The sequence below is a fragment of the Salvelinus fontinalis genome, chromosome 35 (genome assembly GCF_029448725.1).
Source record: "Salvelinus fontinalis isolate EN_2023a chromosome 35, ASM2944872v1, whole genome shotgun sequence".
Classification (NCBI taxonomy): Eukaryota; Metazoa; Chordata; class Actinopteri; order Salmoniformes; family Salmonidae; genus Salvelinus; species Salvelinus fontinalis.
The window spans coordinates 4,353,813-4,381,312 of NC_074699.1; the positions used below are offsets into that span (position 1 = coordinate 4,353,813).

General features: G+C 44.6%; 1 protein-coding gene across 6 annotated transcripts in view; it reads left to right on the forward strand.

Moving 5' to 3' along the window:
• Positions 1-8,323: 8,323 nt before the first annotated feature.
• nav2a (neuron navigator 2a) overlaps positions 8,324-27,500 on the forward strand; it is a 131,982-nt gene continuing 112,805 nt past the window's right edge. For 5 of the 6 annotated variants that reach the window (XM_055899114.1, XM_055899109.1, XM_055899111.1 and 2 more), the window contains exon 1: positions 8,324-9,172. In XM_055899114.1, the coding sequence (XP_055755089.1) occupies positions 8,945-9,172 (228 nt within the window). In that variant the 5' untranslated portion in view covers positions 8,324-8,944. Of the gene's footprint in view, positions 9,173-27,025 lie in introns of those variants that run through there. The other variant, XM_055899113.1, reaches the window with a different exon arrangement.

Below are 27,500 nucleotides of genomic sequence, written 5' to 3' on the forward strand. Positions count from 1 at the left end.
ATGAGTGCTCTCTAGGAGTGTGAGAACAGGATGAAACGTTCATCCACAAGGTTGTATTCTCTTCCCTACCATGGCTGTATTCCTGGCAACCTATCGTCTCTCTGGCTAAAACCAACTTCGTGGTTGCCAGATTGGCCCGTGCAGAGTTGAGGCGAGAATTAGTGAATGGTTTCTGCCATTGACTTGAAAATTGTGTTTTGGTCTTGGAGGGGTGGATTTCCGCTTGTTTTTTGCCCCTTGGGTTTGGCTGGGGTCGTGCCAATCTGGCAACCCTGATGTTCACAGGAAAGGCCTCTGTTTTCTCACTAGTGATTCTTTACTAGAGCTGAGAGCCAGGACACGTTTGAAAGCAATGTGTGGTCCCCCTTAGAACAAGATGCACACGCACACATTCTCACTCAACCTTATACCCATTCAAACTCAAACCAATCTTTCGTTTAATTCATTGCTTTCATAAAAAAGGCCAATCAACAACGTAATCCTTTCAAGTGTCTGGGGAAGCTACTGCTCTAGTTTTAATATGCACTCTTCCTGGGTTTGACTGGTGGAGCGGGCTGAGTAGAACCATCCTCGCGAGCGCGGGGCCAAAATTGACAGTTTGATTGTCGTTCCGTTTTGTGGCTGCGATTCTGAGTTTTGTGGCTGCGATTCTGAGTTTTGTGGCTGCGATTCTGAGTTTTGTGGCTGCGATTCTGAGTTTTGTGGCTGCGATTCGGGGTTTTTCCGATTTAATTCATCCCAAACCGTTTGAATTGGATCATTCTCAGAGCCCTGCGTTCAAACTTTCTGGCTTTAATACATTTGATCAAGCAGCGTTCGTCAGTACAGAGCTGGCATCAAAGACCCAGGGCAGGAAATGAGGCTAATAACAATGCCTCAGAACATTTCCTTTCTGGTTAACTGGTGTGTGTGTGTGTGTGTGTGTGTGTGTGTGTGTGTGTGTGTGTGTGTGTGTGTGTGTGTGTTGTCTGCCCTTTTGCTTCCGTCTCATTTCATTTTACCTCGTACATCCCACCAGAAAGGATTTGTCTATTCAATCCCCTTCTCCCATAAGTCTTTACACATGAGTTAAAACATCATAATAATGCATAACCGAGCATTATATTCACACCGCATGCTAAACGGGTGTGTAAACGGTTCCCGTGTTGTTTATATCCCACGTCATAAAACCTGTTTTAATCGGTAATACATCACCATGCAAGCACTATTACCTGACGAATGGAAGCTATGAGTAAGAGCTATAAAACAGGAGGCTATAATGGAGGGTTTGGGTGGGCATTAGTTGGCAGTAACGTTTCTGAGGGTTGGCACCTGGCGGGTGTAAGTGGGTCCTAAACGTGATAGATCTCTCACCTGAATGACCTCAGCTAAAGGGGAGTTGGCTCACTGGGCGAGGGCCAATAAGGTTTCCTTTCCTTTTCTCCTGAAAGTATATAATAGTATAGTATATAATAGTATAATATATAATATCATTTTTTTAACTTAACTAGGCAAGTCAGTTAAGAACACATTTTTATTTAGATTGACTTCCTACGCCGGCCAAACCCGGGACGGCGCTGGGCCAGATGTGCGCCGCCCTATGGGACTCCCAATCACGGGCCGGTTGTGATACAGCCCTGGAATCGAATCGGGGTCTGTAGTAACGCCTCTAGCACTGAGATGCAGTGCCTTAGGGAAAGGAACCTAGGGAAAAGAACCACACTTTCGTGGAATTTTGATCATTTTGCTTTCACCACTCTCTCTAGGCGCGGCTGTCCTACCAAAGAGACCATGTTGACTTGGATATTGAAATAGTGTTCATTCTTCACGTTCTTGGTGTATTGCAGACATTTTAAGTTCAGGCCATGACTAAGTAACAGACTAACCTCTTTTCTCTCTCTTTTTTTCCTCTCCTACTTTTTCGTCGATCCTTTCCTCTGACGCCGTGGGCCTTTACATAACAGGTAAGCACATTTTACTTTCTTTTGTTGATCTACTTTCTTCCATCTGCATCCATTTCCTCCTGAAGCTGAAATCTGATGACGATGAGGATGAAAGCTACTCTATACGCATTTAATTGACCACCGCAGGACAGTTGCGGTTGTTAATGGTTTGTGTGTGTGTGTGTGTGTGTGTCCTCTCCTGTGAATACTCTTGGTAACGCCATGCCTTTGATTCGATGTGAGAATTCTTATGACGGCTTTGGGTCAGCACTGCCCCCATCCACAGAGTGGGGTCTCTCATCTCCCTGCAGTGGCTCACACATACGTCCGTCTGCCACGATGGGGGGTACCGAAAGGACGCTGCGTCGAATCCCTGAGCCGACTAGGTGAAACATCTGCCGACTTTCCCTTGAGCAAGGCACTTAACCCTAATTGCTCCTGTAAGTCGCTCTGGATAAGAGTGTCTGCTAAATGATTAAAATGTCGTGTGTGTGTGTACACTTCTATGTATTTGTGTGTGTGTGTGTGTGTGTACATCTATGGCTGACCCTGGGATGAGCTTAACCTGTCTAGGATCAGCGTGGCGCTAGCGGCACACCCCCCCCCCCCCCCACTGAAAAACCAGTGCCGCGAAATTCAAAAAAAATATTTTTTTAAAATATTTAACTTTCACACATTAAAGTCCAATACAGCTAATGAAAGACACAGATCTTGTGAATCCAGTCAACATTTCCGATTTTTAAAATGTTTTACAGGGAAGACACAATATGTAAAGATGTACATCTATTACCTAAAAACACATTAGCATAATCCACCATCTTTTATTTGTCCACCAACACCAGTAGCCATCACCAATTCGGCTAAACTAAGATATTTATAGCCCCTAACCAACAAAAAAACTCATTAGATGACAGTCTGATAACATATTTATGGTATGGGGATAGGTTTTGTTAGAAAAAAGTGCATATTTCAGGTAGATGGCATAGTTTACAATTGCACCCACCATCACAAATGGACTAGAATAATTACAATGAGCAACGTGTTTACCTAACTACTAATCATCAAACATTTCGTAAAAATACACAGCATACACGAATCGAAAGACACAGATCCTGTGAATACAGACAATATTTCAGATTTTCTAAGTGTCTTACAGCGAAAACACAATAAATCGTTATATTAGCTTAGCACATAGCAATTAGCAGCCCAGCATTGATTCTAGCCAAAGTGAGCGATAAAAGTCAACATCGCCAAAAGATATTAATTTTTTCACTAACCTTCTCAGAATTCTTCCGATGACACTCCTGTAACATCACATTACAACATGCATATACAGTTTGATCGAAAATGTTTATATTTAGCCACCAAAATCATGGTTAGACAATGTGAAATGTAGACAAGCTGGTAAAGAAAAAGTCCTTGCGCCACTTAGACAGTGATCTACTCTTATACATAAATACTCATAAACGTGACTAAAAAATATAGGGTGGACAGGGATTGATAGACAATTTAATTCTTAATACAATTGCGTTATTACATTTTTTTAATTTATCCTTACTTTTCAATACAGTTTGCGCCAAGCGAAGCTACGTCAAAAAAACATGGCGTCCTAAGCCACTAAAATGTTTCGACAGAAACACGATTTATCATAATAAAAATGTCCTACCTTGAGCTGTTCTTCCATCAGTATCTTGGGCAAAGGATCCTTTCTTGGGAGAAATCGTCTTTTGGTGGAAAGCTGTCCTCTTGCCATGTGGAAATGTCAACTGCGTTCGGGATGAACTGAAAAGCGTGCCCAACTTTTCACATCGTTGCAAAAAATAAATGTCCCAAAATCGCACTAAACGGATATAAATTGCTATAAAACGCTTTAAATTAACTACCTTATGATGTTTTTAACTCCTATAACGAGTGAAAAGATGACCGGAGAAATATAACAGGCTAAACTAACGCTTGGAACAGGTGCGCGCCGGTGTCCTCTAGGCTCATGACGCAGCTCCCAAAGAATGACTAGCTTCAGGGTTTTTTCATTTGTAGGGCCTGTGAACGCGCAATCGACCCCGTTGGAATCGTCATCACGTAAAGGCATCCAGGGGAAGACGTAAGAAGTGTCCGTATAGTCATAGCAACGACAGTGCCCTTTTAACTGACTTCAGAAGAGTGGCCAACATTTCTCAAATCTGACTCCATGTCAGGGAAATTGCTGTAGAATGGGCTCTGTTCCACTTAGAGACAAAATTTCAACTCCTATAGAAACTATAGACTGTTTTCTATCCAATAATAATAATAATATGCATATTGTACGATCAAGGATTTTGTGGGAAGCCGTTTAAAAAATTAGCCAAATTAGCATAAATAGTCTAAACAGCGCCCCCATCCCCAACAGGTTTTAAGCAGGTTTCACGTCACAGCAGGGTTATGGTCTCACCTGATACATGGAGTCACACTGATACATGGAGGCACACTCTCACACACACACACACACACACACACACACACACACACACACACACACACACACACACACACACACACACACACACACACACACACACACACACACATCAGCACACCATTCTTCCAAACCACTTAGTAAACCCGGTTTATTCTTTCATATTCGTGACAGTTCTGTCATAAACAGCAGTGTGTGAACGCAGGGTTTCTATAATTAGCTCAGCGCGTGTGAGTGTGTGTATTCCCTTGTGGTATTGCTCTAATATGTGACAGGGGACCGTCTGTCTGAGGCAGGGAAATGAGACCTTTTGAAGGATGCATCTGTGCTGGTAGAGAACGGGATGTTTACCTTCGTTAGGCCGCCGCTCTATCTCCCTTCTTTGCCGGTGTTTTTATGCCTCATGCCTTCTCTCCTCTTTCTCGCTCTCTCATCTCTTTCCACCTCTCTCTCTACCTCGCTCTCTCTCTGTCGCTCTCGTACTCTGCCTACGTTGCGTCTCTCTTTCTACCTCATTTGCTCATTTTCAATCACATGTTTGTTCTGTCTCATTCTGTCTCACAAAGACAAATGGAATGACTGATTGTGACATTGGTTGAGGGTAATAGGCTTATAGCTACTCTAGCTTACGGGCTGCGGTTACTGGCTAGATGGTGTATTTTGTGGCTAATAGGTTCTTCATTATCATTCTCAGGAGAACAGTGTTCCCCCCCCCCCCCCCTTTTAATTTCAGTTACTGCACTTTTGTAAGGATAGTGTAATTAGAAAGTGTGTGTGTGTTCATGTGTGTGTGCGTGTTTGCATGTGGATATTAGAAGAGGTAATGCAGTCCTTATCAATTATGCCAGTTTCATTAACACCTAATACGGAGCAGTCTCTCTCTCTCTGCAAGTGGACATTCAGTTACGTTTACATCATTACGTTTTCCACATAAAAAAAACTGTTGCACACACACACACAGCGGTGAGTCCTATGTCCCCCGCTTGGCCTCCTTGTCGCCTGCGGTTATTGGATGTGATGTGTTGTTTAGGTGCTGCTGGGAGTGTTGTCTGTGTTTATGCCGCCGTGTGGTTTGCGCACGTGTGTGTGTGTGTGCGCGGGGTTGGGGGCTTGTTTGGAAAAACAAAACACACCCCAGAGTGATGACCTTCATAGGCGACATGTGACAGGAAGGGACTGGACTCCCCATTGCTCTCTGTCTAGCCCCACACACACTCAGATATATTTTTACACACACACACACACACAGCTATATCCAGACCGATACACACACTTTCCCTTAGTGGCCTGTTTTCTCTGTGGCCTCAGTTGGTTATCTAGGTCATCTCCCTCTAAGTGCGAGTGAACAATCAAATGTCAATTTTTTTGTCGTCCTTATTATGTCAAAAGAATCCGAGACCTTCGCTGTGAGGATGTGATATGGTTGTGTGTCGTGACAGTGAGCCATGTTCAGTGTGACACCCAGAGACGGAGCCACACTTTACATTTTCACTGTGGCGCTGGTGAATCTACAGCTCGACCCAGCCCAACCGATCTATTCACTCACCAACCCAGAACAGATGCAGAGTATCACACACACACACACACACACACACACACACACACACACACACACACACACACACACACACACACACACACACACACACACACACACACACACACACACACACACACACGTTACGTTACGATTAAAAAGGTCTGCCTAATACCCACACACTCTGCCCTGGCCACTCGGGTTAAGAAAACAACCTGGAAGGTGTGTGTGTGTGTGTGTGTGTGTGCGTGTGTGTGTCTTTTGAGAAGATGGCTTGCACTTTTCAGTTGACCGAATCATCAGAGAAGTCCATGTTTGGTTAAGGGTTTAAGGTAAGCCAACACACTGGTTTAACTCAACAAATACCCCGCCTTTTATCTTTCTACACACACAATTGTAGGCTATATGAATAGTGAGGTAAATATATATATATATATATATATAGTAAATATATTTACATTGGTGTCATTATATCTCTATGGCTGTACCGAGGTTGTTAGTTATTACATTGGAAATGACACATTTTACAGTAGGCTTGATGTATTATTAGAATATATTATTAGAATGTATTATTAGAACTTCAAAGATGAAATAGCAAAAAACTATTATTTAAAAAAAATGTATTCTCTTATCTTCTCCTGTGAGTTTTTCCAGAGCTTGGCTGTGACATGTTGGTTGCTAGGAGTCGTGGGGAAATCATGGAATAGTGGAACATTCCGTTGTTATGGTGACACTTTCTTTAACGGCACGCCTTACATTGTCAGCGTCCCACACGAGCGCGCGCTTGGGCTGTCACGGTCATGGAATTTTGAATGACGAGGTTATTGGTCAGCCAAGTGACTGCGGTCAACGTAATATCCATTCAAATAGCAAAAAAACAATGACCTCCGCTCCTGACTGCATCTGCTGGTGCTGCTGCAGGGAAGGGAGGGGACGTTGCCTAGGCAACCGAAGACTCGTTTCCTACAACAATCTTCCTTGTTTCAGCAAGGAACAACATTTTGCGAACGCTATGACCATAGAGATAGAATCAGACACACACACACTCATAATCAGATATGAGGGAACGTTTCCACGATTTAGGATTATGCTAATAGGATTCATCATTAACATACAAAGGGGGATTAGGGGGGTCCTGCCTCACCTCTCCAAAAACGACCCAATGATGTCATCGCCCAAATCAGCATTCACTTAGTGTGTGTTTGGTTGCGTTCTTTCATTCTCTCCCTTTGCCTTGTGATTAGAGAGTGTCTTTTAATGCGTTTAGGCTACTGCTCTGCTGTTATCCCTTCACATTGAACTTTAGCTCCAGAGCAGATTGATCTTCTATCATTTGCATAAGCTCTGTAGCCTGATATAGAGTAAGATTGTTAGTAAATTAGGGCCTATCTCTATTCATGGTCTAGTCTGCTCTCACTGGCCACAGAGCCATAAGAATCCGAGACCTGAGAAAGCATCTAGTGTCGCTTTGTGTTACATGCTGTGTGCCACAGACAACATATTGTTTGATGCTGCTTTTAACTGTGCCAGTGTCATTTGAAATACAAAGGGCACAGAGAAAGGCAGGGGGGGAGAGAGAGAGAGAGAGACAGAGGAAGAAGGAGACAGGAAGAGAGAGACAGGAAAATATGATGACAGGACATGAGCAGCGTAGGGCAGTCCCGGATGGCTCATCCTTTCCTAGGAGAAATCTAACACATGAGTAGGCAGTGGCCCAGAGTCCAACACAGTCTTGTACAATTAACCTTGTGGGGACACACAATTCATTCCCATTCAAAATACTATTTTCCCTAACCCTAAAACTAACCCTAGCTCCAAATACTAAACTTAATTTTAACCCTAACCCTAAACCTCCTAGAAAAAGTGTTTTGACCTTGTGGGGACTAACAAAATGTCCCCAGTTGGTCAAATGTTTGTTTGTTTCTATTCTTGTGGGGACACGTCCACACACATACACTCAGAGCTATTTACACACACAAACCTTTTGTGTGATAGTGTGTAACAATGTGTATCTCAGCAGTTGGTCTTGGTCTGCACAGTGTGTATGACTGTATGAAATGCATTGCCTGCTTCTACAGTGGCTACAACTCTCCCTCTAGTCCTCTCATCCAATCATACAAAACGAGAGAGAGAGAGAGAGAGAGAGAGAGAGAGAGAGAGAGAGAGAGAGAGAGAGAGAGAGAGAGAGAGAGAGAGAGAGAGAGAGAGAGAGGAGAGAGAGAGAGAGAGAGAGAGAGAGAGAGAGAGAGAGAGAGAGAGAGAGAGAGAGAGAGAGAGAGAGAGAGAGAGAGAGAGAGAGAGAGAGAGATGCCTAAGGCTGTCATCCAAACATGTCTGTCCTCCACTATCCCTAAGCCACACCTGCTACAGGGCCAATACTGGGGAGGGAGATAGAGAGGAGGAGGAATAGAGAGAGTGCAGTCACAGGCAGAGCGGTCGCCGAAGCGAGTGGTCCTCCTTTGCTGTTCTCTCTGGGGGTTTTTTCTTCCTTTTCCTCGTTCCCTTCTTCCTCCTCATTTCCTTGAGGGAAGCAGAGTTTTTTCCATCTCTCGTCCGGAGAAGATAATGAACTCCGCTCACCAGGAAGAAAAACGTCCCGAATTTCCTTGACGAATACTCACTGAATCCGGGGAAATGGAACACTGCCAGCTCCTCCATCAAAGTACAGGGAATTCCCGGTAAGAGACTGGGAATACCGGTATTCCTAATCAACCAGAGCAGGGATTACAGCCAGGGAACAGGTGGGATCTTGGTGAGAGAGCTGGACCTGGACTAATGCTCCCACTGTTGGATAGAGACTCAGCTGATCCCTCCTCTTATAGATAGGAGCGTTGGGATTCAGGAAGACCACACGGACACTTCCCAACACATTGACTGTGTCTTATTATCCCACTCTTTTATTCCAGCTGGTAAGACTGTTTGCTTACTGGGAGGACAGCGTCGGCTTAACTGCTTGAGTGTGGTCGGACTGTACCGTGTGTGTGTGTGTGTGTGTGTGTGTGTGTCTGAGACTATTTGGTGCCCCAGAGGAAGATGCCTGCCATTCTGCTGGCCTCTAAGATGAAGTCGGGACTGCCCAAGCCGGTGCACAGCGCTCTGCCCATTCCACAGGTGCCCTCGCGCCCCCTGACCCTGCCCCTACCACTGCCCGTGCCCCTCAAGCCCTCCGACAGACACGTTCTCAAGGTGGGCCCCCAGGGGGTCTGGGGAGCCCCCAAAACCAGGAGCGCTCCAGCGACAGACGGTGGTATTGACACTCAGGTTAGAGAGAGACACTGCTTCCTCGTTCTCGTCGTCTGTCACTCCATTTTCTCTCTTTGCCTCCATCACTCCTCGTTCTCCTGTCCATCTCTCACTGTCACTCCCTTTTATCCACACCTCTTTCTCTCGCTCTCTCTAGCTCTATTCTACAAAGGTATGTGTGTTTGCTCTGCCGTTTTTACTGTGTAATAGGAAATATCTGTAGCTGGGTGGTTCTGTATTGATGTGTTAACCCCTTCAGAGAAGAGGTGTGATTCCTTGAATGCATGCTCTTGAAGGGGAGGCTGACTCTGCCAGTGTCCAGGCAGGCTAGCAGGCAAACTGACTCTCAGGATAGCAGGGGGTGGATGTTTTGGTTTGTTTGTGAATTATTGGTCTGCTTAGCAACGCTGCAGAAATGCCTCTGTGGAGAGAGCGATCGCTTGAATGCCATGTAAGGCTGTGCAGTGGGGGGAACGAGACGCAAGTGTGTTTGTGTGTGTGTGTGCGCATTTGAGTGTGTTTTGAGCAAGTGCTTGGCAACGTGTCCGTACCAAAACGTGACTTGGAGCGACTTTAAAAATAGAACAGAAATATCGTCACAATTGAATAACACACTGTCCACAATTCATCCCTTTTGTTATTACATGTACCTTACTGATTGTGTGGTGTGTCAAGGTAGCTCATCATAGCTCATTCTCTCTGTGTTTGACGTTGATACGGCAGCAGTCCTCACCATCAACTGGCTAGATTAACCCCTGATCACCCACACTTCTGTTGTGACTCGGGGATACGGAGGTGGTATGGTTTAACCCTACAGAATATCAACTATCTCTCTCCATATGCACCTTTTTCAAGATTCAGATCAGGTGTGTGTGTGTGTGTGTGTGTGTGTGTGTGTGTGTGTGTGTGTGTGTGTGTGTGTGTGTGTGTGTGTGTGTGTGTGTGTGTGTGTGTGTGTGTGGTTCTTTCTTTACTGGGGGGTTGTGTATTTTAGGTGGCTGGTTCTTTGCTGGGGTGACATTAGCTCAGTCTAACAGAGAGAGACAGCCATGCCACTGCTGTGACTGTAGGCCATGGATCACTACACACAGGCTGCAGCTGTGTGTGCATGTGTTTCGAGTATACGTGTGTTAGTCGAGTCTCCGAAAAGCGAGACATCTCTATCCAGTCCTGTCAGAGGGTGCTGCGTGGCGGCCCATTCCCTATGAGACTTGTAGACTTTGCCTCTCTACCAGAATACAGTAGTTATTCTACCCAGGCCAACCATGGTTTCCTTCACTACAGCCTAATTGCCTGGGAACCACATGCTTCCCTCACCCTCATCCATTTTTACTCCCTTTTCCTCTCTCCCCCGTTGTCTTAGTCTTTTCTCCTCTCCTTTCCTCTCCTAGGAGAGCAGAGGCAAGAGAGTTGGGAACAGAACATTTATATTTGGTCCAGAGATAACACAGTTCTCCATGGCCGCGTGGGGTCTGGCCCTGGCCTCTCTCTGCTCTCTCTATCCCCTCCTGGGTGAATCCTATCACAGTCTCTGGAGGACAGAAACTAACCGGGTGATGAGGAGGGAATGAGATGATCATCTCGAGAGGGTTCTTCCTGCTGTGGGGCTTCCGTTCTTCTAATCATTTTATATTTCTCTCGCTCCGTTTGTCTCCGACTCTCCTTCCCCCTCCTTCTCTCTCCCTTTCTCCTTCAATTTTCTTGGATTAATATATGTTATTTAACTTTTCTGTCCTCGTTTGCAACACTCATTTCCGAGTTCCAAACTGCCTCTGGAAGCAAGAACTGTTTGCTGGGAGCTTCATGTAATGGGTTTCCGTGGCCGAGCAGCCGCAGACAAGCCTAAGATCACCATGCGCAATGCCAACCGTCGGCTGGAGTGGTGTAAAGCTCGCCGCCACAGGACTCTGGAGCAGTGGAAATGCGTTCTCTGGAGTGAAGAATAACGCTTCACCATCTCGCAGTCCGACAGACGAATCTGGGTTTGGCGGATGCCAGGAGAAGGTTACCTGCCTCAATGCATAGCGCCAACTGTAAAGTTTGGTGGAGGAGGAATAATGGTCTGGGGCTGTTTTTCATGGTTCGGGCTAGGTCCCTTAGTTCCAGTGAAGGGAAATCTTAACACTACACCATACAATGACATTCTAGATGATTCTGTGCTTCCAACTTTGTGGCAACAGTTTGGGGAAGACCCTTTCCTGTTTCAGCATGACAATACCCCCGTCCACAAAGCGAGGTCCATACAGAAATTGTTTGATGAGATCGGTGTGGAAGAGCTTAACTGGCCTGCACAGAGCCCTGACCTCAACCTCATCGAACACCTTTGGGATGAATTGGAACGCCGACTGCGAGGCGACCTCACTAATGCTCTCGTGGCTGAATGGAGGCAAGACCCCGCATCAAATGTTCCAACATCTAGTGGAAAGCCTTCCCAGAAGAGTGGAGGCTGTTATAGCAGCAAAGGGGGACCAACTCCATATTAACGCCCATGATTTTGGAATGAGATGTTCGACGAGCAGGTGTCCATGGCATACCTTTGATCATGTAGTGTAGATTGTCAACGATTGAGGGGGACATTAGCTGTAATCTGTGGGATTATCAGGAGTATCAGTCACATACCAGGCCACATGACCCCTCACTGTCATATGTACTGTTTAAAAAAATATAGTCTACACATGCACACACACACACACACGCACTCACTGTCCCAGACAGGTTGGGTTAAATGGGGGAAATGTCTACAAGTTTCTAAAACGTAGATTCACACACTCTCCTCTCGCTGAAAGTGCTCTCTGAGATCATAAATATATACAGTACATGGCTTGTGTGTGTGGTGCGTACCTTTTACATGTGTGTATGTGTATCTCTCGTTAGGTCTTTATTAGGGATGTAACGATTGCCCGATAACTATCTGTCCCCGAATTAAAATATATAAGATATAAGTGCATCGGTCCGCGGACCCCAAACCTATCCAAATCGTAGCATGCACAGGCAAGAAAATCGATTCAAATGTTTCGAATCGCCGGTTCACTCAAATGTTTGGCTGATATTACATTCTACCTTCCGAAAAGACCTCCCATATGTTGTGTTGAACTGCATGTCACTCTGTTGACAGTAACGTTGCATGCAGAACAACCCCAGGCAATATCAGTAGCCTAGTCAAACTCAATGATTCAACTGTGCGCTTCCTTCACACGGTCTCAAAATCGAAAAGTTTTGACTGTTTGGAAGTTTTTAGAGTAATCTTCTCTTCTCTTGCTTCAGCCATACAGTGCGCTGCACAAAAGTGCTTGTCGTCATTATATCAAAAAATGTACACATACACTGATTGTTTAAGCAAAACTACCACAACTATTGCTGATGGTGAACTTCAACAATCAAAATAAAATATATTGTAAACCGCGTTTAGCATGAAGCCAGATGTGAGTTGTGTCTCGGGTGGGCTTACTTTTATTCTGGTGTTGTGCCGGAAAATCTCCCCCCGACAGAATACTTCCCACCCATTCGCGTGAACGCGCACGCACTCAATCTTCATTGCTGCGACTTGCTTGCTAGTTGAGATTTCCGCTCTTCACTCCGTTGTCAGTTTAGCCTACGTGTCACTGATGTTGGTAGCAGAAAGCATTGTGTGTGTGTCACCAGTTTCGCTCGCAGAACAACGCGAGGTCGGCAGCCTGTTCCTAATATTGCACAACTGCACACGGCGCCTTCAAGATTCAAATGCTAAAATGGCTTGCGTGTTATTAGGGTTTATTGGTTGAGTGACAACCGTTGTCATTTGCTAGCTTATTGTTATCTATGCGCTATTGAAAATTGTGTATAACGGGAACAGCTGTGCCGAAAATCCCCCCTGGCAGAATTGCCCCCCCCCCCCCCTTCGCGTGAACGCGCGCACACTCAATTCTTCATTGCTGCGACTTGTTTGCTAGTTGAGATTTCTGCTCTTCACTCCGTTGTCAGTTTAGCCTATATTTCACAGATTTTAGTAGCAGAACGCATTTTTAGAGACAAATACATTTGAAACAAATTGCCAAACCGAAAACGGCAGACATTACTAGTGCCTCACCCGCGATCAAACCGCCATAAAAACAAATAATGAAACGCAGCCTAACGTGATCATTGACAGCTGTCTTGAAGGAAAAGTGCTATATATTCATTGGCCATGTCATAACTAATTTGTAAATGATAAATATTGATACATTACTAGCTCAAACACTTAATCTGCAAAAATGACAAGTTAGTTAGTGGGTGATGTTGATTTCAGAACCAAAGTGGGGGAGACAAAAATCATAGGGTACATTGGCCCCCTAATTTGATAGTGGCCCGATGCCTAGCTTCCTTTATGGCTCAGCTCAGATCTACATAGTACATCCACCAAAGACATATATACAAAAGTATGTGGACACACCTTCCAATGAGTAGATTCCGTTATTTCAGCAACACCGCTAACATCGAGCACACAGCCGTGCAATCTCCATGAACAAACATTGGCAGTAGAATGGTCTTACTGAAGAGCTCGGTGACTTTCAACATGCCACCGTCATAGGATGCCACCTTTCCAACAAGTCAGTTTTGTCAATTTTCTGCCTCGCTAGGGCTGCCCTGGTCAACTGTTAGTGCTGTTATTGTGAAGTAGACATGTCTAGGAGCAACAACGGCTTAGCCGTGAAGTGGTAGGCCACACAAGCTCACAGAATGTCCTCAATTGTATCACTCACTACCGAGTTCCAAACTGCATCTGGAAGCAACGTCAGCACAAGAACTGTTCATCGGGAGCTTCATGAAATGGGTTTCCATGGCCGAGCAGCCGCGCACACAAGCCGAAGATCACCATGCGCAATGCCAAGTGTCAGCTTGAGTGGTGTAAAGCTCACCGCCATTGGACTCGGGAGCAGTGGAAACGCATTCTCTGGAGTGATCAATTACACTTCACCATATGGCAGTCTGATGGACGAATCTGGGTTTGGCGAATGCCAGGAGAACGCTACCTGCCCCGAATGCATAGTGCCAACTGTAAAGTTTGGTAGAGGAGGAGTTTGGTGTTTTCGTTGTTGTAATTTACACTCACCACACACGTACGCACACACACACACACAGAAGTCAACTCAGACAGATCCATCTCAGAGAGGCCCAGCTTATGAGCTCCATCAGCAGCAGATTTAAATTTAGAATGGAAAATGTTCATGCAACAAATGTTTGTCCGTCAAATCGTACCGAATCGCAACGACTCGTTCTCTAATCAAACCTAGCCGCACCGAATCGTTTAAAACTAAAACGCATCGTTCCTATATCAGAGCCCATGTATCTAGATACGTATAGAATTGTCTTGAAAGAAAAATATGCACATCCCTAGTCTTTATGAGAGAGGGAAATCACCTTTCCAGGCAAATGGCTTGGCACACTGACATATTTGTTTGCAATGAATGTACACATGCAGACTCTACTGGCCTCTAGTGGTGAGCATACGTTATGTACTGCATCACCTCTCCCTCTATTGCTTAGCAGTGAATACAGCCAGAGTGGCACAATTGCCAAACCGGCAGGAAGGAGGTTGTCAAGGCCATCAATGCTGTACGTGCGTGCGTGCGTGCGTGTGCGTGCGTGTGGGTGTGTGTGTTTGTCACAGTCAAGGGCATCGCTACCACTCCTTGTCTATGGTGTAAAAATGCTGCTCACTATACAAAACATTGCCTGTGAATTTAGAGAATGCCTCTGAACGAGGATGTGTGTTGTGTATAAGGAGAAAGGAGAATGTGTGTGTGAGTGTGTGTACATGGGGGCGAGTGTGGGGGGGGGGGGGGGGGGGGTGTCTTCACCATGCATTCATAGCACTTCTCTACCGAGTATTTTCAGGACCGTGTTTTCTTTGATCTCCAGGGAGCACATTTCACCCCCCCCCCCCCCCCCCCCACCTTCTCCATCTATTGTTTCACTGCCTCTATTTCACTCCCTCCCATCTATGCCTCCTCTCCTTTCCCTCTTTCCCTGCCTCAATATCTAACTGTGCATTGTCGCTGGTTCATTTATCCTTGGCTGTGGAAGTGGCTGTATATAGCCTCGTTATTCTTATTCTTATCGTGTTACTTTTCATTATTAGTTTTTATTTTAGCCTACTTGGTACATATTTTCTTCTTCTTGAACTGCACTGTTGGTTAAGGGCTTGTAAGTAAGCACTTCGCGGTAAAGTCTACACTTGTTGTATTCGGCGCATGTGACAAATACAATTTGATTTGATTTTACAGAGAGAGGAGGTTGGAAAAACTGCAATGACCGTAGCCTCTAGGAGCCTCTAGGAGCTTCTAGGAGCTTCTAGGAGCTTCTGGGATGCTGAACACCTCAGTCTGTTTATGGGGGTGACTAGGAATGAAGTCTAAGCATTGACAAGAAGTTAGAACGTGTCTAGTATCTTAGAAGTTGTTGCATGTTGTGTTTATATTTTTGGAGATAATGTACATTCCTCCTTTCAGCCATACACACGTTATTGTAACTATTCTATTCCATTTCTTCCATTTGTGGCATTGATCTGTCTGTCACTCTGTCACAGTTAGGGTTGGAAGTGAACCCTGCCTATTGTGGCAGCTTGTCACAGACCTTTCCAATGGACATGTCCACACGCGCGCGTATACACACACACACACACACACACACACACACACACACACACACACACACACACACACACACACACACACACACACACCATCTAATCAAAGTTTATTGGTCACGTACACAGATTTGCAGGTGTTATGGCAGGTGCAGCGAAATGCTTGTGTTACTAGCTCCAGCAGTGCAGTAGAATGTCTCGCAAATACAATACAAATGTGTATTTCTTTTTTTATCATATGAGAGTGAGTGTATAAAGTTATGTGATGTGTATAATTTGGTAAATATATATATATATTTATTTTATTTTATTTTCACATACACTGGATAGGTGCAGTGAAATGTGTTGTTTTAAATGGTCATTCATAGTAGTACAGCGTCCCTGGAGCAAATTAGGGTGTTATGTACAGTAGTAGGTATATTAGGATAAGGTATGTTGACAAAATAGTATATACAGTATCATTCAAAAGTTTGGAGACACCTACTCATTCAAGGGTTTTTCTTTATTTTTTACTATTTTCTACATTGTAGAATAATAGTGAAGACATAAAAACTCTGAAATAACACATATGGAATTATGTAGTAACCAAAAAGTGTTAAACAAATCAAAATATATTTGAGATTCTTCAAAGTAGCCACCTTTTGCCGTAAGGACAGCTTTGCACACTCTTGGCATTCTCTCAACCAGCTTCATGAGGTAGTCACCTGAAATATTTTTCAATTAACAGGTGTGCCTTCTTGAAAGTTATCAGTTGTGTTGTGACAAGGTAGGGTTGGTATACAGAAGACAGCCCTATTTGGTAAAAGACCAAGTCCATATTATTGCAAGAACAGCTCAAATAAGCAAAGAGAAACGACAGTCCATCATTACTTTAAGACATGAAGGTCAGTCAATCTGGAAAATTTCAAGAACTTTGAATGTTTCTTCAAGCACAGTCGCAAAAACCATCAAGCACTATGATGAAACTGGCTCTCACGAGGACCGCCACAGGAAAGGAAGACCCAGAGTTACCTCTGCTGCAGAGAATAAGTTCATTAAATAAATGCTTCACAAAGTTCAAGTAACAGACACATCTCAACATCAACTGTTCAGAGGAGACAGCGTGAATCAGGCCTTCATGGTTGAATTGCTGCAATGAAACCACTACTATATATAATAAGAAGAGACTTGCTGGGGCCAAAAAACACGAGCAATCGACATTAGACCGGTGGAAATCTGTCCTTTCGTCTGATGAGTCCAAATTTTAGATTTTTGGTATCCAACCGCCGTGTCTTTGTGAGACGCAGAGAAGGTGAACGGATGATCTCCGCATGTGTGGTTCCCACCACGAAGCATAGAGGAGGTGTGATGGTGTGGGCAGGGGCGTTGCCCAAAAACCTACCGTGCCCCTAACATAGAAATCAGAATGTTTCAGATTAAAATACTGAACAATATGTGTTACTAAATGTACTAACTATACGCTTCTGCTGCTCTATACTACAATTGTGCAAATTCTAGTTTCCACCTTCATCCTTTGCCTATATGAACAGTATTGCATTGGTTCCTAATGTTAACAAAAACAGTCTGTCATGAGATTTTTATGACGCTTTATTATGAATAACTACACAATTTGTGACTTATTTTTTTGTATATCGTATTGTATTCCGTTTTAATGGAGAAATTGCCAATGATCCATGTTTCAGATTAAAGAATGTATTACCAATTCTTATAAACAAGGCTAACCCTCTTCTGCCCTATGCATAATTCCTAAATATATGCCTAAATAACATAGTTCAGGATTTTCTTTATTTTGGCTATGTGGACTGCCAACGTAAATGTGGTAGCTACAGAGAAACTGCAACTGTAGTGTCAAGACATTATGTGGGCATTCCTGAGTAAGTTCAACAGGAGATAAATCATAGCAGAAAATACTCTGAAACAGTATTTTGGGATGGTTGGGTAAAGATGCCTGATCTAATTATGGTTATACGTATTCATTTTCATCACAGATTTAAAAACAAATGATAGACAAATAATTCTCTAAACATTTAGGGGCCCCTACCTACCATGAATCATTCATGTCCGGCCCCCCCCCCCCCCCCCCCCCTTAACAAAGCCCTTGAGTGTAGGGGTGCCTTTCGGGTGACACTGTCTCTGATTTATTTAGAATTCAAGGCACACTTAACCAGCATGGCTACCACAGCATTCTGCAGCGATACACCATCCCATTTGGTTTGGGCTTAGTGGGACTATCATTTGTTTTTTAACAGGACTATGACCTAACACACCTCCAGGCTGTGTAAGGGCTATTTGACCAAGAAGGAGAGTGATGGAGTGCTGCATCAGATGACCTGGCTTCCACAATCACTCACCCTCAACCCAATTGAGATGGTTTGGGATGAGTTGGACCGGGGAGTGAAGGAAAAGCAGCCAACAAGTGCTCAGCATATGTGGGAAATCGCTCAAGACTGTTGGAAAAGCATTCCAGGTGAAGCTGGTTGAGAGAATGCCAAGAGTGTGCAAAGCTGTAATCAAGGCAAAGGGTGGCTACTTTGAAGAATCTCAAATGTTTAAAATATAATTAGATTTTTTAAACACTTTTTTCATAGTTTTGATGTCATACCTATTATTCTACAATGTAGTAAATAGTAAAAATAAAGAAAAACCCTGCAATGACTAGGTGTGTCCAATCTTTTGACTGGTACTGTGCACAGTGAGTAAACAACAGTATATGTATAAACAGACTATGAGGTGACACGCACGTGCATGCATGCACACACACATACACACATGCACACACAGATGCCAGCACACACACACACACACACACACATCCATCTGCCCATCTGCCAGTAGTGTGATAGGGAGGTCTTATCTTAATAAGCATTTCTCTAGATAAAGGCTTTGAGTCTATCTTTTATGAAAAGCCTGGTTCTCATTAAGAGTTATAACCAAGGCTTAGGGCTTATCTATGTTAGTGTCTGAATGAAAAGCACACCGCAATGACCGCCTATTGGAGAGAGTTGAATTTCTCCCAGTATTTGCTCAAATGATCTCAAAGCAAGTATCGATTCAGGATGTAGAGGGACCTTCAGTTAAGACAGAACGAGCTTTGCTGAGAGCGATATTAAAATATCTTAACTACATTTCTCTATTATTGTCTGGGACGTCGGAAGGCTAGATAGTCATCTGTCTCTCCGCGTGAGATTTAGTGTCGACACGGAGTTCCATTAATCAGACCATTAGATAAGAGCATGCATAATGTGTTGATAATGACTCTAGTCATTTGAATTATTGTAATTGGGTGTGATTTAATTCAAGGACTCAATTTAATTCTCAGACTTTGAACTTGATGAGGTGCTGGGTTCAGATAGCGGCTATGTTTTTGATTGGTGGTATTTGTGAATATATTTGATTACCGTGTGGACACATATCTAGTTAATTGACCCTAATGGAATGATATTGATTGGCGGTAGATGTTTCTCTCCTCCCTTCCTCCTCCATACTCTCTTTACAATCAACAGCCTTGGAACCCTCTTAACCTCAAGCATTGTCTCAGGGACCATTGACATTAATGGTGCCCGTATTTTACCAGTTGTTTGGGCCTTCTAGAGACGAGTAGGGCCTAGTAGGTGAGAATGAAAGGGGAGGGGGATTGGACTCTATTTCCTGCTGCATTCGATTGCTAATTTCCCCTCACAGTGGATAAACTGGCTGGAGGTCTGGCTGACTTCATTGCTTTTTACCATGACAAAGGGGAAGGAGAAAGGGCAATGCATTCACATATCAAATCACATTTTATTTGTCACGTGCGGTGTAGACCTTACAGTGAAATGATCACTTATAAGCCCTTCACCAACAAGGCAGTTTTAAGAAAAATACACCTGAAAAAAATAAGAAATAAAAGTATTAAATAATTTAAGAGCAGCAGTAAAATAACAATAGTGAGGCTATATACAGGAGGTACCGGTACAGAGTGAATGTGCGGGGGCACCGGTTAGTCGAGGTAATTGAAGTAATACTGTATGTACATGTAGATAGAGTTAAAGTGACTATGCATAGATTATAAGCAGAGAGGAGCCTCATCGTAAAAGGGGGGGGGGGGGGGGGGGGGGGGGCAATGCAAATAGTCTGGGTAGCCATTTGATTAGATGTTCAGTAGTCTTATGGATTGGGGTTAGAAGCTGTTTAGAAGCCTTTTGGACCTAGACTTGACACTCTGGTACTGCTTGTCATGCGGTAGCAGAAAGAACAGTCTATGACTAGGGTGGCTGGAGTCTTTGACAATCTTTTGGGCCTTCTGCTGACACCGCCTGGTATAGAGGTCCTGGATTGCAGGAAGCTTGGCCCCAGTGATGTACTGGGCTGTACGCACTACCCTCTGTAGTGCCTTGCGGTCGAAGGCCGAGCACTTGACATACCAGGCAGGGATGCAACCAGTCAGGATGCTCTCGATGGTGCAGCTGTAGAAACTTTTGAGGATCTGAGGCTATGTAAGGTCTATTTGACCAAGACGTAGAGTGATGGTGTGCTGCATCAGATGACCTGGCCTCCACAATCATTCGACTTCAACCCAATTGAGATGGTTTGGGATGAGTTGGACTGCAGAGTGAAGGAAAAGCAGCCAACAAGTGCTCAGCACATGTGGGAACTGTTGAAAAAGCATTCCAGGTGAAGCTGGTTGAGAGAATGCCAACAGTGTGCAAAGCTGTCATCAAGGCAAAGGGTGGCTACTTAGAAGAATCTCAAATATAAAATATATTTTGATTTGTTTAACACTTTTTTGGTTACTACATAATTCCATATGTGTTATTTCATAGTTTTGATGTCTTCACTTTTATTCTACATTGTAGAAAATAGTACAAATAAAGAAAACCCATTGAAGGAGTAGGTGTGTCCAAACTTTTGACTGGTACTGTATGTAATAAATGTTTTGACAAATCGAGTCCAATTACCAATATAATGTCTTCCAAAATAATCTTGCTTTATGTAAATATAAATTTTTCCCAAATTTGTATCCATTCTTCTCACTGTGATTTTCATGTCTGAGCTAAAAGAGAAACGGTTTGACTGGCTTAATTCCCCATCGACACACAGTGAAGCTCACACACATTACAGCTCACGCAGAGTGAATACACTCTGACTAGTTTGAATAGTTTGACTAATGTGTGAACAGCAGGTGTCTAAAATGTGTGATGACCAGAAAAACAAAGACGAAGACAAAGCGCACCGTGTGCGTATGGACCGTGTGTCTGTGTGTCGGTAGAACACAGGCATTGCGCTCTCAATGACTGGCTATGTCCACTGTGGAATCTTATCAGATCAGAAAAGAAACGAGTATAATATCAGAGGGGGTGTGTGTGAAATCTAGGATATGTTTGTCTTTTTGTCTGCTTCTATCTGGATTTGTGTCTTTGTCATTTTCAGTTTGTGCCACAATGAAAGTCTCAGACAGGAGCCTATATTGGCATTGATAAAGCCCACGACAGCACGCCTCTTCGCTTGCTCACTGAGGGAAGGCTAGATCGCTATCCCAGAAACCATCAGTCCAGAGCCGCCACAGCCCTGCCTCCTTCTCTAATTCACACACAGACGTCACACACTGCTAATACACCATTTGATTCTCTGATACTGTTGACGTTAGACTCTGTTTCATCTATTTCAGGATAAGGATCTTGGCTTTTCCCCTTAGAACTAGCAGGTTATTTCTATAAAGAAGATCAATACAGAAATGTATAGATGGAAAATATAATGTACTATTCAATTATTCATTGGCATGGACCTGTTTCTATCGTTCTCAAAAGCGACACAATGGAACGGCCTCGATCTGCTTTGATATCAGATATTTTTGTAGAAGTGTTCATTCTGTTTTGTTTGGGTAGTGTTAGTATTCTAGCCTGGATGGTGCCAGTCTGTTTCTGCTCTCTTGCCAACTCTTTATGGAATTGTCATGCCAAACGTGACAGTGTTTGTCTTGATAGTGTGTTTGGAGTAGGCAAAAGCACAAACAAAGCACAAACAGGTCTGGGACCAGGCTATTAGTATTCCTCTGTGACAGAGTATCTAGCCCATCAGTCACAAGCAACACATACTTTTTCATACAATTTTATGAGTAGTGTTTTGGCACGGTTATATAAAACAGACTCACTGTTGTTGTAGCTGTTGTCATCCTATATTCATATTGAATGCTGCATTACGTTATATCAATGTTAACAAACACAATATACTGTATGTATTATGCCCACAATATACCCAGAAATGTAATCTTATACAGTGCACTCGGAAAGTATTCAGACCCCTTGATGTTTTCTACATTTAAATCGTTTTTTTTAATCGTTTTCTTACCTCATCAATCTACACACAATACCCCATAATGGCAAAGCAAAAACCTGAAACTGAAATATCACATTTACATAAAAATTCAGTTTACTCAGTACTTTGTTGAAGTACCTTTGGCAGTGGTTACTGCCTTGTGTCTTCTTGGGTATGACGCTACAAGCTTGGCACACCTGTATTTTGGGAGTTTCTCCAATTCTTCTCTGCAGATCCTCTCAAGCTCTGTCAGGTTGGATGGCGAGCGTCGCTGAATAGCTATTTTCAGGTCTCTCCAGAGATGTTCGATCGGGTTCAAGTCCGGGGTCTGGCTGGGCCACTAAAAATCATTCAGAGATTTGTTCCGAAGCCACTCCTGCATTGTCTTGGCTGTGTGCTTAGGGTCATTGTCCTGTTGGAAGGTGAACCTTCACCCCAGTCTGGGGTCCTGTATGCTCTGGAGCAGGTTTTCATCAAGGATCTCTCTGTACTTTGCTCCATTCATCTTTCCCTTGATCCTGACTAGTCTCCCAGTCCCTGCCGCTGAAAAACATCCCTGCTGCCACCACCTTGCTTCAATGTAGAGATGGTATTGGCCAGGTGATGAGCTGGTGCCTGGTTTCCTCCAGACGTGACGCTTGGCATTCAGGCCAAAGAGTTCAAGAGTTCAATCCTGGTTTCATCAGACCAGAGAATCTTGTTTCTCATGGTCGGAGAGTCTTTTAGGTGATTTTTGGCAAACTTCAAGCGGGCTGTCATGTTCCTTTTGCTGAGGAGTGGCTGCCATCTTGCTACTCTACCATAATGGCCTGATTGGTGGAGTGCTGCAGAGATGGTTGTCCTTCTGGAATGTTTTCCTATCTTCACAGAGGAACTCTGGAGCTCTGTCAGAGTCACCATCGGGTCACCTCCTTGACCAAGGCCCTTCTCCCCCGATTGCTCAGTTTGGCCAGGCGTCCAGCTCTAGGAAGAGTCTTGGTGGTTTCAAGCTTTTTCCATTTAAGAATGATGGAGGCCACTGTGTTCTTGGGGACCTTCAATGCTGCAGAACTTTTTTGGTACCCTTCCCCAGATCTGTACCTCGACACAATCCTGTCTCTGAGCTCTACGGACAATTCCTTCAACCTCATGGCTTGGTTAATTCTCTGACATGCACTGTCAACTGTGTGACCTTATATAGACAGGTGTGTGCATTTCAAAATCATGTCCAATCAATTGAATTTACCACAGGTGGACCCCAATCAAGTTGTATAAACGTCTCAAGGATGATCAATGGAAACAGGATGCACCTGAGCTCAATTTTGAGTCTCATAGCGAAGGGTCTGAATACTTATGTAAATATTTGTTATTTAACCCCCTTTTTTTCCCCAATTTCGTGATATTCAATTGTGATCCAATTTACAATCTAGTTTCATCGCTGCAACTCCCCAACGGGCTCGGGAGAGCCGAAGGTCAAGTCATGCGTCCTCCGAAACATGACCTGCTTCTTAACACCCGCCTGCCACATGTGTTGGAGGAAACACAGTTCAACTGACGACTGAAGTCAGCCTGCAGGCGCCCGGCTGCCACAAGGAGTCACTAGAGCGCGATGAGCCAAGTTAAACCCCCTCCGGCCAAACCCTCCCCTAACCCGGACGACGCTGAGGCCAATTGTGCACCGCCTTATGGGACTCCCGGTCACGACGGGTTGTGACACAGCCTGGGATCAAACCTGGGTCTGTAGTGACGCCTCAAGCACTGTAATGCATTGGCTTAGACTGCCGCGCCACTCGGGAGGCCCCTCTTGTCAATCCATTTTAGAATGAGGCTGTAACGTAACAAAAGGTTGAAAAAGGGAAGGGGGTCTGAATACTTTCCAAATGCACTGTATTTCCAGGTATATTTGTATTCCTGTACCTGTGCTAGAATCAGATAGAGAAGGATTAGACAGTGATATCATACATCTCAAGATTATTCAGGAGGTATGAAGGATCATCCTCACCAATGATGTTGTTTGTGTACATGATGAATGTGTGAACGGAACGAAATGATTGGACTCTCATGTACACTTTATGACATAATGTCCATCTTTATCTAATTCCAGTTCCTGTGTCTCAACCCTGTCTTTCTGTGTGAGGTCACAGCCCCCCCCCCCCCCTCCCTCTCCCGGTCCAGGATAACCATATTAATTAGTTCTGCCCATCTGTTTCTACTGGGCTTATGTCAATTCAGAGACCTCCCTTAGATGCCCTTCTCGCCTCTTTCGCTCCTTCGCTCCTTTCCTGCGATAGTGTCACAAAGAGCACGTCAGTCAGACAAACAGGGCCATTGAACGTGGTCACTCCTGGGACCATTGGACCACGGTTAGGCTAACACAATCGGACACCATCGCCATCTAAACAGTGTGTGGTGGCGTCGATAGGGAGGGTGGGGCCATGAGGTAGAGGTCACGCGTTGGTGATGATGTCACATGACCTGCAGAGGGTAGGTCGTAAGGTCACCCTCGAATGGGATGGTGGTAGGACTGAATAACCGTTGTAGGCTGACTAAAGAGATTGACGTTTTTTTGTGTGTGTTTACACAGAATTCATGGCTAGCGACGAGAGGTTTCTGGTTTGTCGCCGAAAAGGTACTTAAGTTGCTGGTCTATGTTGTATGTTTTGTCCACTTTCTGAATGATTCCGATCTGATTGGTGTGTGATTGATATACCTATCTGATCCTTTCATTTCCCTTCCTCAAAATGAACTAGGATGTGGATAAATTATGGGAGCTCTGTCCTCTGCTGTGTTAAACATTCAGCACTCAGCACCTGCTGCCTCAGGGAATGTTCTGAGCTGTTTTAATGGCTCCGATTTCTACCTGTGTGGGGATCACAATGGCGCTCAACTTGACGCCGCGAGTCACTGTGGGTGTGACTCATTCACCGAGATGCTTTTAATTGCCGAGCTTTAGATCCCCACTTAGGATTTAGTACTCATCAGGGGGGAGGCTCAGGGATTGCCTGTTTCTGAATAGAGAGAACAGACACACACACACCGGCATGCACTCACACACCAAAAGATAACAGAAAACCCCCAACGCAACCACTTAGTACCAAACACCCTTTTATTTACCTCTACAGTGACAAAATTGACTACGCTTCAGTGTTGCTATGTAGAATCTTGTTGTTTCCAGGGATTAAGTTGATGTTTATATATTTATACACATGCCCACACACACACACACACAGCAGGTGAAATCTGACCAGCCTGCTCACTGCAGCATATTTAGATGCTCTTTCATTAGCAGGGTCACAGCTGGTACCCATAGCAACCAGGGCCCAGATGGCATTCTGTGATTTAGAGTGTTTCCGGCTGACTGCACCATAATGTGAACTAAACTGGGTTATAATCATACATCACGTTATTATGGTAATGCAACACTGGCTTTCCTATTAGGTCTGTGAGTTAATGGAGCACAGTCTACGGGGAGAGAGAGAGAGAGAGAGAGAGAGAGAGAATTTGAGATGTGGTGAAAGTGTTATAATGCACTGAATTGATAGTGGTCTATCGTTTCTTGCCATTTCTCCTCTCCATATATATTTTTTTATACCCAGACCCCCCCCCCCCCCCCACACACACACACACACACACCCTCATCCCATAACAGCCAGCATCAGGACCACCCCAACCCCCCACTCCCCACCTAACCCTAGAGAACCAGGCAGCGGGGGTCCTCCAAAACAAAGCCCCCTTCCGCAACGGGGCCCCATTGTCCAGGGGACACGGAGATTAATCTCCTCCTCCCAGGGTTCTGAAACAAAACACACCCTGCGGTTCTCTGCTCCACCACTTAATGGGCTTCTTTTTTTGTTGTTGTTGCTGTTAAACACATGAACTAAATGGCCACATCTTCTCTGCCTCTATGGCCATAGTCCACAGTCATTAAATCCACAGATGCTTATAGGGTTTATAAGAAATGGATGTGTTATAAGGTGAGTTGACAGACTAGTAGTGAGCTGGATTCGTGTGTGTGTGTGTGTGTGTGTGTGTGTGTGTGTTGTGCTGCACGCTGGCTGGATTGTTGAACTATGTAACTACTGCATCGGTGTGGGAGAGTGCGGTAGAATTCGATGCATTTGGTATGAGAGAGAAATAGGGAAAGTGTGCTTCTACTGTATTGAAACACCATTTGGTTGCATGAGTTCAGTAGCTGTGTTGTTGACAGGGTTTCAAGGTCTTCAGGGCTCTTTTAATGTCTTCAGGGCTATGGCAGTGTCGTCGATGCAGCTAAAAGCATGTTTGAAAATGTGCCGAGTCCTGGCAAGGATCTCGTATCCAGTAGTTTGGAAACCTTCGCTACGTCTTGGGCGATTCCCAAAGTTCAAATCCGGCTTGTAATTTGTGGTTGGTGGCGGCGGTGTGTGTGTAGGTGGTTGGATTGTGCTCAGATGGAGGGCATTGCGCGGGGAGTGCGTTACACGCACGCACACATGTGTACACATACACACACAAACTGTGCAGCAGTAAGCTGTGGGTGAATGGTGATCAGAGACCGGACTGTTTCATGTTTGGTTATGGAAAATAAAACCTTTCCTCTCTTTTTTTTAAAAGAAAGGACTGGTTAAATAAAGAACACATAGAAAACAGAGAGGGGTAGTTAGGAGGCCAATGTGGTTTGTCCTCTAACCTACCCTCCTTCACCCACTATTCACCCCCTTTTAGTATTATCATGCACCAGCATCCACCTTTTTTTTGTGGGGGTGATCACAGAGGCTAGGAGGTTAAGAGGTCTCTCTCCTTTTCTCTCCTTTCTCTTCTCTCTCTCCTCCCCATATGACGGATGGCCCATTGAAGAGCGATAGCACAATGCCCAGCGTTGCCGAGGGCCTCTGGGGGAGGGATGCGGGAGGTGGAGGAGGCGGGGTGGAGTGGGAAGCGGAGAAGAAGGGGGTTCCCCTCCATTGGTCCTCCTCCTTTTTCTCCCTCTGTGTGTGTGTGTGTGTTTGGTTTGGCTAGCCCTCAGACAGAGCAGTGGTACAGCGGTAGAGGTGGTGGAGCTCCTCTTGACTGAAGCATTTATTTCCCTCCTCCAGCTGCGGACCCAGAGGGGGTGGAGAGAAAGGAAGGAAGGGGGGAGGCTGTGAGCACCGGCCCCAGGCACAGTGAGACCTGCTGGGCTAGAGATAGGTGCAGGAGCAGGCTCTTTATCTGGATATATATAGTGGATTTTGTGGATCTACTGCTTTACATATTTCTCTGGAACTTTCTTGGATCTCTTGCTCCCTCTAACTTTTTGGACATGCTTTCTTTTTTCTTTTCTCAAAACCTTCTCTCATTTGATCTCTCTCTCTCTACCTCTCTACTCTACCTATCTACCCTCTCCTTCTGTGGATCTCTTCTTGGTTAATTGGCCGCCTGACCACAGACCTGTTTCTTCCTTTGGTTCTGATGGATTCTGTCTGGTCCTGGCTAGCCGTTGATCCTCCCATT